We start from the raw sequence: 14038 nt of genomic DNA on the forward strand, positions 1-14038 counted from the left end.
TCTTCCCGGACCGGGGCACGAACCCGTGTCCCCTGCATCGGCAGGCGGACTCTCAACCACTGCGCCACCAGGGAAGCCCGTGGTGTTTCTTAAATGAGCTCCTGATTTACTTGATTTGCTCCCTTCTCTACTTCTTTGCTTACCATGAGTTGTGTCCCGCTTGGGTTTTCAGATAGCAAGTTTTGTCAACAAGTCAGCCATAGACGTCTCCATCCTGCAGCGGTCCTTGGCCATTCTGGAGTCCATGGTGCTCAACAGCCATGACCTCTACCAGAAGGTGGCACAGGAGATCACTATTGGCCAACTCATTCCCCATCTTCAAGGGTAAGCAAGATTGACTTCACCACAGTGGGGAGGGAAAATGCTTCAGGTGGACAGCCACCATAACCCCCTGGGAAAGGTTTCATATTGGTTTGACTAATATACAGAAAAAGAATCTTGATTTGGTATATAATCAAACCATGTCCCATGCTTGTCCCCCATCACACTGACATGGCACAGTTACTTGCCCCTGGGTGCCCCCCTTGCCGGCTCTTGTGACTGGTCTGCCCCCAGTGCCTTGGTAGGCACTCAGTTCTGATCAATGTTGGTAGATATCGGTAGAGTTTTAATAAGACACAATAGGACAATTTGTTCTCTTAAGTTCTCAACAGTCTTTATCCTTAATCTTATAAAATAGTGCTTTCTGTGATATAATGAGAATTTTCATACTTAATTAGGAATTTTTAAAACCAGGCTTCTTTCTTAGGCTCCAGGTGATTACAATGACCTCTGATTGGTGTATTCTATAATATACGATTTTTTAAGAGGCTTGAGCTGTGAGACAGCTGCCCTAGCAGCCTTCGGTCTTTGGGGATCTCTCCTTCTCTCTATGCTTAGGTAACTAGTAAGGTTGCCTCTGATGATACAAGCCTGAGAAGGAATCCCTTGTACGATGCCACTTTATCAATTAAAGTATTTGGATTGCAGGTGGCAAGAAGCATCCTGAGCTAGGACAGGGAGTTTATTGAAAGGATACTGGCGCACTTTATAGAACCGAGGAATGACTTAAGTAGCTAAGCCTTGGGAAGGACAGAAACTATGGCCTCCTTGGAGTCCTCACAACAGGCCTTTTCTCTAGCGTACTGGCTGGCAGTCATGTGACTTGGCTCCTAGTAACTGCTGCCCCTGGTCTCTCAGGTCACGTTGGCAAATTTTCAAGAATAAACCTGATTGGCCTGTTTGGGTTGGGGATGTAGGATGGGGATGCGAGGGAGTATTCAGTAGTTCTCAATATACCAAAAATGTTGACTGTGTTTATAATATAAACTACCAAAGTGCATTAGAGGTTTCCTTCACATGGAGGGGGGATGGTGACTAGAATGTAAAATATTAAGTCGCACAGTCTATGGATTGTGGCCTCAGGGAAAATTAACACATGCTCTAAAATGATGATTTTGTGTGAAATCTCTCTGGAAATAATACCAGTTTCACATGTCCCTGAATGTGAACTGTATCAACTTAAAAGTCTGTATCTTTTCTCTGAATCTCGAGGGCATCACTGTGCATTTATGGAGCGCTTTGCCAAGTGGAGAGTTTCTCATTTGCCAAGTGCTGTACTAAAGATTTTATATGCATTACCTCATTTTATCCTAAAGGCAGCTCCTTGAAATAAGAGTGTTTTTACCCAGTGTTACAGATGAGGAAACTGTGTAGGGACACCCCGTGAACCTGTCCAAGGCCACACAGCCAGCCTGTGGGGCACTGGGCTTAGAATTTCATCCTGCCAAAGGCTGTGTTCTAAGCTCTGCCTCTTCCTAAATTATCTCTAAATATAGCCTATAGGCCTCTGGTCCTTAGCCTTGGGTCCTTCTTATTTACTATTTACCATGCAGCTAACATTAGATCTTGGCTTCATTTGAAATTTCCAATTTCACTCCTGTGAAAAGCAAATTTGTAAACATAAAAACCTATTCTTTTGTTATTTAAAAGTTTCTATTTGGTAGATAGCTACTGGGAAGTGGCTGCATAGCACAGGGAGATCACCTCCGTGCTTTGTGACTACCTAGGGGTGGGATAGGGATGGTGGGAGGGAGACACAAGAGGGAGGGGATATGGGGATATATTGTACATATAGCTGATTCATTTTGTTGTACAGCAGAAACTAGCACAACGTTGTAAAGCAATTATACTCCAATAAAGATGTTAAATTTTTAAAAAAGTTTGTATTTGAGAAATAGATTTTTAGAATATGTAATATTATTGCCATGGCAACAAAACAGTTTCCTTTATCATAAGCCCAGGAATGTAGGGATACTCAGGACTATTCCCAGGTATACTTCATGCATCAGAACATAAAAACCTATTCTTTTGTTATTTAAAAGTTTCTATTTGGTAGATAGCTAGTGGGAAGTGGCTGCATAGCACAGGGAGATCACCTCTGTGCTTTGTGACTACCTAGGGGTGGGATAGGGATGGTGGGAGGGAGACACAAGAGGGAGGGGATATGGGGATATATTGTACATATAGCTGATTCATTTTGTTGTACAGCAGAAACTAGCACAACGTTGTAAAGCAATTATACTCCAATAAAGATGTTAAATTTTTAAAAAAGTTTGTATTTGAGAAATAGATTTTTAGAATATGTAATATTATTGCCATGGCAACAAAACAGTTTCCTTTATCATAAGCCCAGGAATGTAGGGATACTCAGGACTATTCCCAGGTATACTTCATGCATCAGACAGAAAATCACATACACACACACACACACACACACACACACACACTATTCCCAGGTATACTTCATGCATCAGACAGAAAATCACATACACACACACACACACACACACACACACACACACACACACACATATCCCCTGGTCCATGTTTTTGACTCTAATAGAGGAGAAGCGTAGAGAGCCAGCTGGCCACCTGTATGTCTGGGTGATCTCCACTGAGCGTGTTTTGTCTGGCTAGCAATAGTAATTGTCCCCTCACTGTGTTTCCAGCCTCGTGATGGTCGAAATATTTTTTCAGTGCTGAATGCATTTTCTAGGTCCTGGCTTTCTCTCTCACAATTTTGGGGGGAGATAATCATGAGCTTTATCATGGTCTGACTCAGGGGTAACCTCTTCTGACTTTCTGTATTACCGTGTGTCTTTACAGGACAGATCAAGAAATCCAAACCTATACCATTGCAGTGATTAATGCACTTTTCCTGAAGGCTCCTGATGAGAAGAGGCAGGTAAGTTGTACTTGTTTTGTCTTAAAGACTGTGCCCAGTTGTGCTGGCAACTTTTGGTGCAGAGAGAGCCTTCCCCTTCCCATCCCAGGAACTCCTGTGGGGCTCCTTGCTGCTCAGTGGTTTGCCTGGACAGCCTGGGATCATTCACAGATCCAGTGGGAACTAGGTGGAGATGGGCAAGCCCCTGTCTGATGAGGAAAGTTAGGACTGTTCCAGCGGTAGAGCCCTTTCATCACATGAAACCCAACATAGAAGCCCAGAACAAAGAGGTGAAATAAAGATGAAACTCTGCCTCTGTGGTGGATGCAGAGTTAGAAGCCCCTGTGATCTTCTGTCATTTCATTGGATACTCACTGGGTCCAGGGAGGGATTGTCCCCATTTGCCTGATGAGAAAACATAGACCCTGAGAGTTGTCATGCTTTCCCCAGGGAGGTGTGAGATGGGAAGGTGAGAAGGCAGGACAGGGAAGGTGAAAATTGCTGCACAGGTTGAGATAACTGTTCATCTGTGAGAGGAGCTCTTTGCTTGGTGATATTTCTGCTTCTGTGTGTGGATGTGGCCAGGAGGACTGAGCAATTCATTTCCCCTCCTCTGTGCAAACAAGAGGAGGGAACCCCTGAAATGGACCTACGTGAAATCGACCCTTTGATATTGGTTCTTCTTCAACTAGGGAAAGGACTATTATAAAGCGGTTGTAGAAGAAGTGGGTTTTTGCATGTCTTAGAATTTGGTTCACACCTCAGAATCCATTCCTGTTTTTTTTTTTCCATCAACATAACATACTTGTTACCTTGGTCACAGTTTACTTCCTTTACAAACTGGATGGAAATATGAGATTTTTCAACCTTTAGAAAGTGTACTGGGGAGCTTGATGACAGTTACCAATAAATTGTTTTAGAAGAATTTAGAGAGCTAGCATGCTACTGAACACTGTGTCAAGAATTTTATTTTTTTACTTTATTTTTTCATTGCCAAGGATTTTAAATCTCAGTGGCTAAATGTGAAGGTTTCTGGTTTGTTTTCCATTTAGGATTGTTTGCTCATTCCTAGGGGCTATGTTTGCACAATAAGTAGAGTGGCTTTATAGTTTCCTGGGCTTTTGGTTTGGTGTTGGCTGGAGCCAGGAGGTGCCTGTCCTCCCCACGCCTATGCTCCAGGCTGTATTTTTCAGGGTGGCTTTGCAGATCTTAAGTGGGATCATGGGTAGGGCCGCTCCTTTTATATTTATATCTAAATACTGGGCTCATGATAATTCCCATCATCCCAGCAGATTGCCTGGGCATGTTCACAAGCTTGACATGGGCAGCACATACATAAGCCTGACATGAGCATTGAGAAGCTTGATCCTTCTACTGGCCAGGCCCCTGATGGCTGCTTGTAGAGTGGGGTCAAGAGCCAGGCCAGAACGCTGATCAGACCTCTTGAGACTGTCTTTTTTCCTCTGGCTGGATTAGAGGAAATGAAAGCTCACGCTCACCCCAAGTGCTACGATTTCACTTGGATCTCTGCATCCAGACACGAGTAAGATGCATACACCTTGCATCTTTCTGTTACACTGAAACTACTGTTAATCTGTTGAATTGGAATTGAATGACCATGGAAAAATAGGGAATTAGATGCCAATCTATACTGACTCCAGGACAATGATAACAGTGAAAACAGAATGGGATACCATTATATTAGGAATACCATTAACATTAGGTTTGGATTCTGCTAATCAAATCTTTTTTTATTTTTGAAAAATTAGGCTCCATGAGACCAACATGGTACAGTTTGGCTGTATATTGCTATATTAATAATAAATCACAAAGGGTCGTCTAATAACATTAAACCATTTAAGAAAACAATTCAACTAAGAAAGATAGGGTGTATATCAACCAGCAGAAAATCCAAAGTATTATATGACTAATTTAGTCTTCGAAAGAAAAATGAAGATACTTGTCGATAGAAAATTAACTTGGACTTTATAAACTATGTTGAATTTAAGGTGAATCAGTGATTTACAATGTTGTGTTACTTTCTGCTACACAGCAGAGTGAATCAGTTATACGTATACCTGTATCCACTCCTCTTTTTTTAGATTTTTTAGATTTTAGATTTTTTTAGATTCCTTTCCCGTATAGGTCATTACAGAGTATTGAGTAGAGTTTCCAGAGTTTACAGTAGGTCCTTATTAGTTATCTATTTTATATATAGTAGTATAGTATTGGATTTTGACTTTGATGCCATCTAGCCCTTTGAGATCACCTTAGCGTATTTGTGTGCTTTTCTCTTCAATGCAGCGGGTCAGCAGGGGCGTTAAAATTAAGCTGTAATGTCTAACAGAGTGCTCTGAATTTCCATTCCTTCTTCTCTCCTGCTGGCTTTCCTTTCTGTGGTGGCGATGGCCGTTAGGTTGGTGTAGAGAGCAGTGTTGACATCCTTGATTGTCCTCTGACTGTAAGTCCCCACGTTCCCTTTGTCAGCACAAAGTGGGCCTTGCACTCCCATTCTTCCCCCGTCCAGCCCTGCCTGTGTGCCCCCTCGTACTTCCTCCCTGTGTTCTGAGTTCTCCTTGCTATCTCCAAGTTTATTTTGACCTTGATCGAATTCATGGTTGTGTTTTTAAATCATAGCTTAGTTTCTTCTCTACTCATTAAGAGAAGTGACACTAAAAATACCCCCCCCACACACCAGAAAACAATATTCAAGTGACTTCCTGAATATGAGCAGTATTTTTCCTTTGGGATGTTTGTACCAAGATTGTGTTCAACTATTTCATTTCCCCTTAGTATCTGTTTGACAATATTCAGAAAGGGCATCTGTGAATCATTTCATTTAATAAAAGCACCTGCAAATCCTCTATGCCAGTCAGGCAGGCCAAAGCACAAAGCACAGCCTGCAGAATTGAGGCCCAGGAATGCTGAGTGCGGCCCCTAGGACTTTGCATCTGCCCAGATGTTTGTCCTTTGCTAAAACTTCACTCAGTTCATTTGCCTAGACTATTAAGCCCTGGGGTATGTACTACTCATTTTTCGGTTTTGCACAGATTAAGATGAAATGGCTTTTAGAAGTCTTAGACGTTTAAAGTGATGGCTCTCTCATATTGGAATCTCCTCTGTGCAGGCGTTATGTTGCCTTGTAGTAAAAACTCTGTACATATACAGTCTAATAAAAGCTGATGAGCCATTCCAGTGGGGAGCCATTGCTTTCATTTGGAGTGTTCGATTTTTATTCAGCACTCACCTTTTCCTGGAAGGAGGAAATTCCCAAGAAAACAAAGAAAAAAAAAAAGAAATTTGCAGGTGCCAGATTTCCTTCCTTTACTGTTGGCTACTGCTTTGTTATCTAAACAACATTCAAAAAGTAATTCGAGGGCTTCCCTGGTGGCGCAGTGGTTGCGCGTCCGCCTGCCGATGCAGGGGAACCGGGTTCGCGCCCCGGTCTGGGAGGATCCCACATGCTGCGGAGCGGCTGGGCCCGTGAGCCATGGCCGCTGAGCCTGTGCGTCTGGAGCCTGTGCTCCGCAGCGGGAGAGGCCACAACAGAGGGAGGCCCGCATACCACAAAAAAAAAAAAGTAATTCGAATACTGCTGTCCACTTGAGTCCTTTCTTTGGTAAGAAATACTGCTGATATCCAGTTTTGAAGCACACCCCAGGATAAAGTCATCTGGGGCTATGTGGAAATGTATCTTTCTAACCAAAGCTTTTCTGTCCGTGTGTTTTTCTTCCACAGGAGATGGCGAATCTTTTGGCTCAGAAGCAACTGCGTTCCATCATCTTAACAGTGAGTACCTATGTGCTGTGACCACCTTGTTGGGAAGGAATGGTCTGGTGTATTTATTCATCTCCTCTTTTGGCTTGGTTTTGTGATTTGTTCTGTGACTTGCTTCTGTGGTGAAGCAGTAGTAACTAGAAAGGAGGAAAAAGTGTGCTTTTGGAAATGGAATAAACAGAGCTTTCCCACAGGAATGGCCTCATGATTGGAGGGAGAGCATCTCTGGAACTGCTCTAGAGAGAAACGCATTCTGTCAGGAACGGTTGGAAATCTCTCTCGGTGGGGCAGGTTTATTATACTCACTGAAGCTTTAGCTTTGTGTTTAAGGAAATCAGGGGCTCCCTGACTTTAAAAATTCCACCAGTATGAGCTTATACTGTTTTTAGTGAGGAAACTAGCTGGAAACATATCAGACTCTGAGAGAAGTCCTGAAATTTCGACCATCATTTTCCTGGGCCCTTTTCCTAGAGAAAGGCAGGAAAGACAGATGTGAAACCCACTCATTAACTGTGATGCGAAAAAGACCTGAAACCTCAGTGGAAAAGAAGCTCTACATGTTATGTTGTGAATGTTTAGAAATAAATCATATAGCAAGATTTCCTGAGGCCTTATCTGCTACTTGACTTTTAACCAAAGGCTGAAAGAAGCATGTGTGATTGATTCTTCTGCTTACCAAAAAAAAAAAAAAGTGCTCGTGTAATTCTGACAAGAAGTTCTGCAAGCTTACAGTTACACACACACACACACACACACACACACACACACACTGCAATACAATGAAGCCTTTAAAAATTAAAAACCTTATGAGGGCAAAGAAAATAAATATTCTAGAAGCCAAAGCCAATAATAATGACTACAATTTGTCATCAAGTTTCATGTTAAACTTCCTGGCTGTTAAGGATAAAGAGAAACCATATGAGTGTAATTTTCACTGTTTGATAAAACAGGTACCCCAGTTCTTCGGGGGATGACATATTTTGCCCCCTGGAACTGGAATCTGAAATGGGTATTGTTAGAACATTCTAATAGATTCTTGGTCCAAGAATGGCTTTTTAGAAATCACAGAAGGATTCATAATACGGTTATGTTTTATACTGGCTCTCAATAAAGGTGGAAGCAGTGATTTTATTTATTTATTTATTTATTTATTTATTTTTGGCTGCATTGGGTCTTTGTTGTGGTGCGTGGGCTTCTCATTGCGGTGGCTTCTCTTGTTGTGGAGCACAGGCTCTAGGCGTGTGGGCTTCAGTAGTTGCAGCACGTGGGCTCAGTAGTTGTGACTCGCGGGCTCTAGAGTGCAGGCTCAGTAGTTGTGGTGCACGGGCTTAGTTGCTCCGCGGCACGTGGGATCTTCCCAGACGAGGGCTCGAACCCGTGTCCCCTGCATTGGCAGGCAGATTCTTGACCACTACGCCACCAGGGAAGCCCCCTGAAGCAGTGATTTTAAAGCATAGTGCAGTGAAGGTGTTTGTGCAGTGGGGGGAGAGTGGGGAGATGAAGGAGTAGAAACTTGGAATTAAGGTCTTAGCCTGTTGTTGGTATTGCCTTGGTAAGGCAGTTGGAGTTAGAATACCCAGAGATGGGTTGGGTGGAATGACTGTAGGCATCATGTCTCAAAGATCAGTTTGTTTCAATGGGACTTTTTATATGAGATTTTGATGGCTGGAAGTTCAAGGTTGGTATTCTCTGGCAATAACTTGGAGTGCAGATACTTTTGAGTTGCTAACAAAATAGATACCCATATGATCTAGTACCCATACACTTTGGATACTCAACATATACTATGCATTAACATTCTATTGGGAAGATTGGAAGATATGAGGTTTGATTCTCCCCACATCCCATTGCCTGGCTTCCCAGCCCCCAACCTCCATAATTTTGGTTCAGCCACTTCCTTCTATTCCTCATTCTTCACCCCACGCCTCCTTCTTCAATTGCTTATTTTGACATGGTGCTCAGAGCTGGCTGAGGAGTCCAGGTGCATGTCAGGTTGGGGGGCACCCAGAGAAAGTTCTTTGAGAAAGCAAGATGTGGTTGGGTCTGGCACATTCAAAATAACTCATGTGAACGGGTGTTTCACCACTTTGACTGGTTGGTTGGCAGTTTTAAGGCACAGCGGTGGTCTCTGACAAATCGGATGTATATTAGACCCAAATGCTGCCTCCCGTTTCAAGCCCAACCCTGGTGTGGGCGAAGGCCCCCATATCTGTCTCCTGCCACTCCTTTTATATTTGCTCCATTTCGGTTCTGTTTCAAAGGGGAAGGGTCATTTGAAAAAAAAAATCATTGTTAACAGGTGAGTAAAAAGTAATATACATAAATTCACTCACTGCATCGTGGTAACAGTAGTTACTGTACAGTTTCCACGGTGAATTAACTACGAACCTGATAGGTACTTTGCTTTTGTGTGATGCTTCTAAAACTTTTCCCGCTGACAAGTGGAATCACTTGCCAGAGACAGTTGCAGGGTTAAGATGATGGCAAAATTGCTTACAATACATATGCACCATTTAATTCTCTACTGCAGGCGAGGAATGCTTCTGTTGTAGAAATCCACAGTTTTTCTCAAGGTGCTCTCATTTCAGGCACACCTTCTCTTGATTTATATGGATGTAATCACCACCGAATTTCCACTTCCTTCCCCACCTCCACTCTTCACTGCACACAGTAGGTCTTTTCTCCACTTCTGGCCTAAAGATCAGGAACCTTACTGGGCCCTGAGATGTAAAGGAATGCTCCAGGGTCACCTGTGTGCTCATCTTTCTCCTGAAGGGTGGCTCCACCCACTTACATCCCCCATGCTTCCAAATAAGGACTTCTGAGGTTCTGCTTGGCATCATGACGGGGGGTAACTTAGGTTATTTGCTTTTTCTTTCTTCCTTTGTTTAAAAAAATTTCACTTGTGAACCATCTCTCTAGCATGTGATCCGAGCTCAGCGGGCCATCAACAATGAAATGGCACACCAGCTGTACGTGCTGCAGGTGCTAACCTTTAACCTTTTGGAAGACAGGATGATGACCAAGATGGATCCCCAGGACCAGGTGAGTGCTCGTTAGACAATGGTAAAAAGTACATGAGGCAAAGAGTGTCATTAAAAGTCTATTCTTGGGCTACTTGGAAACCAGGAGGTTTTAGATGATGATAATATTATTTTATTATCATCTCAGGACTTAGGGGAATGGATTTAAAATTTAGGTGAATCTAGGATCAGAGAATAAAATAACTGAATTATTTCATTATGCATCAAACACATGCATATTCTTTCTTTATTGGATAAGAAAGCTTGACGTCACATGGCTGCAGACGTTGGCCCTCGGCCCCACTACCTTCAACGGCGATAGCTTTGGAGTCAAGTTCCCAGAACACATAGCCACTTGGTAGCTCTGTGTGAGATTGATTCTGCAGGCTGAAGGAGTAATTTCCATTCTCCAGTGATCAGTGCCACGGGTGGAGGTCCCAGGTTACATCTGATTTCTGGGCTTACATCTTTGTCAGTTGTCTCTTTGCTATAATTCTCTCTAGGTCTCTGGTTGTTGTGCATGAAAAGTTAAGTCTCGATCCAAAACGCTTTGGGGGAACTTTACTGTGTGAGGACGGAGTGAGAGGAAACAGCTGGGAGTCCTGCTGTAGCACATTTTCAACTTAAATAGCGCTGCAGCTTTGGAAAGGAAAACACTCATTATTGGCACGTGAGGGTCTGATCTCTAGCAGATGTGGATGCACATGCAAAGTGTGTAACCACCGCAGCACTTCATTCATGGCGTGAGGCCATGAGATTAGGAATGATGGAGAGGCTTCAAGCAGCTGTCTAACATGCCCCACGCTTTTAGCAAGACCAAGTGCGATCGTCCCAGAGAGATGCGACTGTCTTACTACTTCTAGTACGAAAGGCAATGTGTCTTAAGGTGAAACAGCCCTCCCTGCTTGGAAACTGCCTCCTTTTATCTAAAAGATATATTTTTTCTTATTGTGGTTAAATATGCCTCACAGAAAATTTACCATTTTAACCATTTTTAAGGTTTGTTTCTATGAAGTCACTTCTCAGTGGAGTTAGGGATCACTTGTCACTTACATATTGTTCATAAACCTTACGTGCCTCTTGCTTTATTTCTGACAGTACAGGACTCCCAGGTCCTCTAATTTTTTTTTTTTTTCCAATCACAAGCCTTCCATCATATTTGGGGCTCTCATTTAGAACTTCACGAGGTAATTCATATCAGTGCTCCAAGTGGCTTGGCTGTGAGGGTAATTGTGGAATAAAGCCAGGGCTGACCAGCAGGGAGAGTGGAAGGAGGAAAAGAAGTATACAGAGCTGTAACTTAGGACATTGGTTGCCTTTTATCTGTTTTTTCTTTTGCCTGTTTGCAGTGATTCATTTAGACCCTGGGGAACGAGGGAGTAGATGTAATGTCACACAGTGAAGGCAGCTCTCTCTCCCCCTCCCATTTTTTCTCCCTAACCCCTTCAGGCTCAGCGGGACATCATATTTGAACTTCGAAGAATTGCTTTTGATGCAGAGTCTGAACCAAATAACAGCAGCGGCAGCATGGAGAAGCGCAAGTCCATGTACACCCGGGATTATAAAAAACTTGGCTTCATTGTAAGTAAGCCATCTCCAGTAAGCTCTCCTTCCAGCATCCCGGGGCCTGACCTCAGCCACATAACTGATGTCTCCTCCAAGCGTGTGGTCCTCTTGTGCCTTACAGAATAGTTTCCACATTTTCCAGATGTTTAGCTGGTTTAAACAAGATCACATGAAAATCTCTTCTGGCTGCAGTGAAATGGAATAACTTGCACAAGTGTGACTAATACTGAGTTTGTTTATTCAGTTCTGATTAAGTGCAACCAAGAGTAGTTAGCCCGGAAAGCATCTAGACTTCTAGAGGTTTAAGGTTCTATTTGAATTAAATGGGTGGTGGCAACTGTGGGATGGATCTTATTATTGGGCTAGTGATTGGATTATTCACATACATCGATTTCGTATCAAAATCAAATTGAGTCTCCTGAAATTTAATCACGATCTGCTTTATGCAATTTATATTTTCCTAAAAGTTTTGTCTTGCTACGGATGCTGATATCTCCTAGATTTTCTTTTTATTCAGTTTGCAAATCAGAACACACCTTGTCCTGAATATAAACTGTTGTTTTTATTTCTACTTCTGGTCTATTCTTGCTTTTATCACCATCACGTTTCTGTATGACCTTTGGCTAATTAATCTCAAATTCTGCAGGTGTAAATTTGGGTTTCTTTTTTACCTCCTTCATAAGCATCATAAATGAGATTTCTGGCTTCAGTGATTAGAAATCACCAGGCATTATTTTTTTATTTTTATTTTTTCACACACACACATTGTATTTTATTTTTACAAGAGATAAACTGACGCCAAGCATTGTAAATGGATGACCACAACAAAAGCAACAATGACTGCAATTACCAAACACGAAACACACTCATACTATGTCATAATATTGACATTCAGTCCAGTAATCCTCCACTGTAACAGCTCCTTTACTTTGCAGTGAAAATTGATTTGTATATTTTTTGCCTCTGAGTCCTTCTGGGGTTTTTTTTTTTAATTCAAACAGAAAGTCACAAAAATTATAATCATTCTCATCAGTTCACTCAGTCCCATGTGATTTATTTTTTTTATCTTCATCTTTTGTTAGCACTTTATGAATTCATCAGTTTTCCATTAGAGTTCTGAAAATGCTTGTTCATTCAGTTCAACAGTCTAGTCAGTAACCAGAAACCTGTACTTGTCAGTCTTTTCCATGAATTCCTTGAAGATGAAACTCATTTATAGGAACATTTTTGCAAAAGCATCAGAGTGCACCCCGAACTGTCTGTAAATGACAAAAGACTTAAAAATGACCATGGTTAAAGATTTGTTGAAAGTTCATAATAATGCAATTGACAAGGAAATTTAGTTATTTCTGAGATATACATTTTAAAGTAATAACTAGAATTGACTTATAACATTATACCAGAACATATAAGAGTTTTAGAAATTTCATGTAATGTCTGAAACATTTATATTAACATATTTCCATACAAATAACCCAAAGAAAGTTTAGTATTAGTTGTTTTTGTTTGTGTGTTTGTTTATACTGCAGTTTCTTATTAGTCACCAATTTTACACACATCAGTGTATACAGCAAACAGAAAGTCACAAAAATTATAATCATTCTCATCAGTTCACTCAGTCCCATGTGATTTATTTTTTTTATCTTCATCTTTTGTTAGCACTTTATGAATTCATCAGTTTTCCATTAGAGTTCTGAAAATGCTTGTTCATTCAGTTCAACAGTCTAGTCAGTAACCAGAAACCTGTACTTGTCAGTCTTTTCCATGAATTCCTTGAAGATGAAACTCATTTATAGGAACATTTTTGCAAAAGCATCAGAGTGCACCCCGCCCCTTGGTGTCCATATGTTTGTTCTCTCCATCTGTGTCTCAACTTCTGCCCTGCAAACCGGTTCATCTGTACCATTTTTCTAGGTCCCACATACATGTGTTAATATACGATATTTGTTTTTGTCTTTCTGACTTACTTCACTCCATATGACAGTATCTAGATCCATCCACGTCTCAACAAATGACTCAATTTCGTTCCTTTTTATGGCTGAGTAATATTCCATTGTATATATGTACAGCATCTTCTTTATCCATTCGTCTGTCGATGGGCATTTAGGTTCCTTCCATGACCTGGCTATTGTAAACAGTGCTGCAATGAATATTGGGGTGCATGTGTTTTTTTGAATTATGGTTTTCTTTGGGTATATGCCCAGTAGCTGATCATATGGTAATTCTATTTTTAGTTTGCTAAGGAACCTCCAAACTGCTCTCCATAGTGGCTGAATCAATTTACATTCCCACCAACAGTGCAAGAGGGTTCCCTTTTCTCCACACCCTCTCCAGCATTTGTTGTTTGTATATATTCTGATGATGCCCATTCTAACTGGTGTGAGATGATACCTCATTGTAGTTTTGATTGGCATTTCTCTAATAATTAGTGATGTTGAGCATCTTTTCATGTGCTTCTTGGCCATCT

At 41.6% G+C, this 14038-nt stretch overlaps 1 protein-coding gene across 15 annotated transcripts in view; it reads left to right on the forward strand.

Moving 5' to 3' along the window:
* Positions 1–14038, forward strand: part of ELMO1 (engulfment and cell motility 1) — a 557053-nt gene that overhangs the window by 203824 nt on the left and 339191 nt on the right. For 14 of the 15 annotated variants that reach the window (XR_008617342.1, XM_055084916.1, XM_024131642.3 and 11 more), the window contains 6 exons: positions 173–324; positions 3148–3226; positions 5622–5666; positions 6944–6994; positions 9905–10027; positions 11455–11586. Coding sequence is in view for 14 of the 15 variants with exons in the window: in XM_055084916.1 (XP_054940891.1) it covers positions 173–324; positions 3148–3226; positions 5622–5666; positions 6944–6994; positions 9905–10027; positions 11455–11586 (582 nt within the window). In the remaining variant the exon portion in view is untranslated. The remainder of the gene's footprint in view (positions 1–172; positions 325–3147; positions 3227–5621; positions 5667–6943; positions 6995–9904; positions 10028–11454; positions 11587–14038) is intronic. The other variant, XM_055084918.1, reaches the window with a different exon arrangement.

This window comes from Physeter macrocephalus, chromosome 5 (assembly GCF_002837175.3).
Source record: "Physeter macrocephalus isolate SW-GA chromosome 5, ASM283717v5, whole genome shotgun sequence".
NCBI classification, from domain to species: Eukaryota; Metazoa; Chordata; class Mammalia; order Artiodactyla; family Physeteridae; genus Physeter; species Physeter macrocephalus.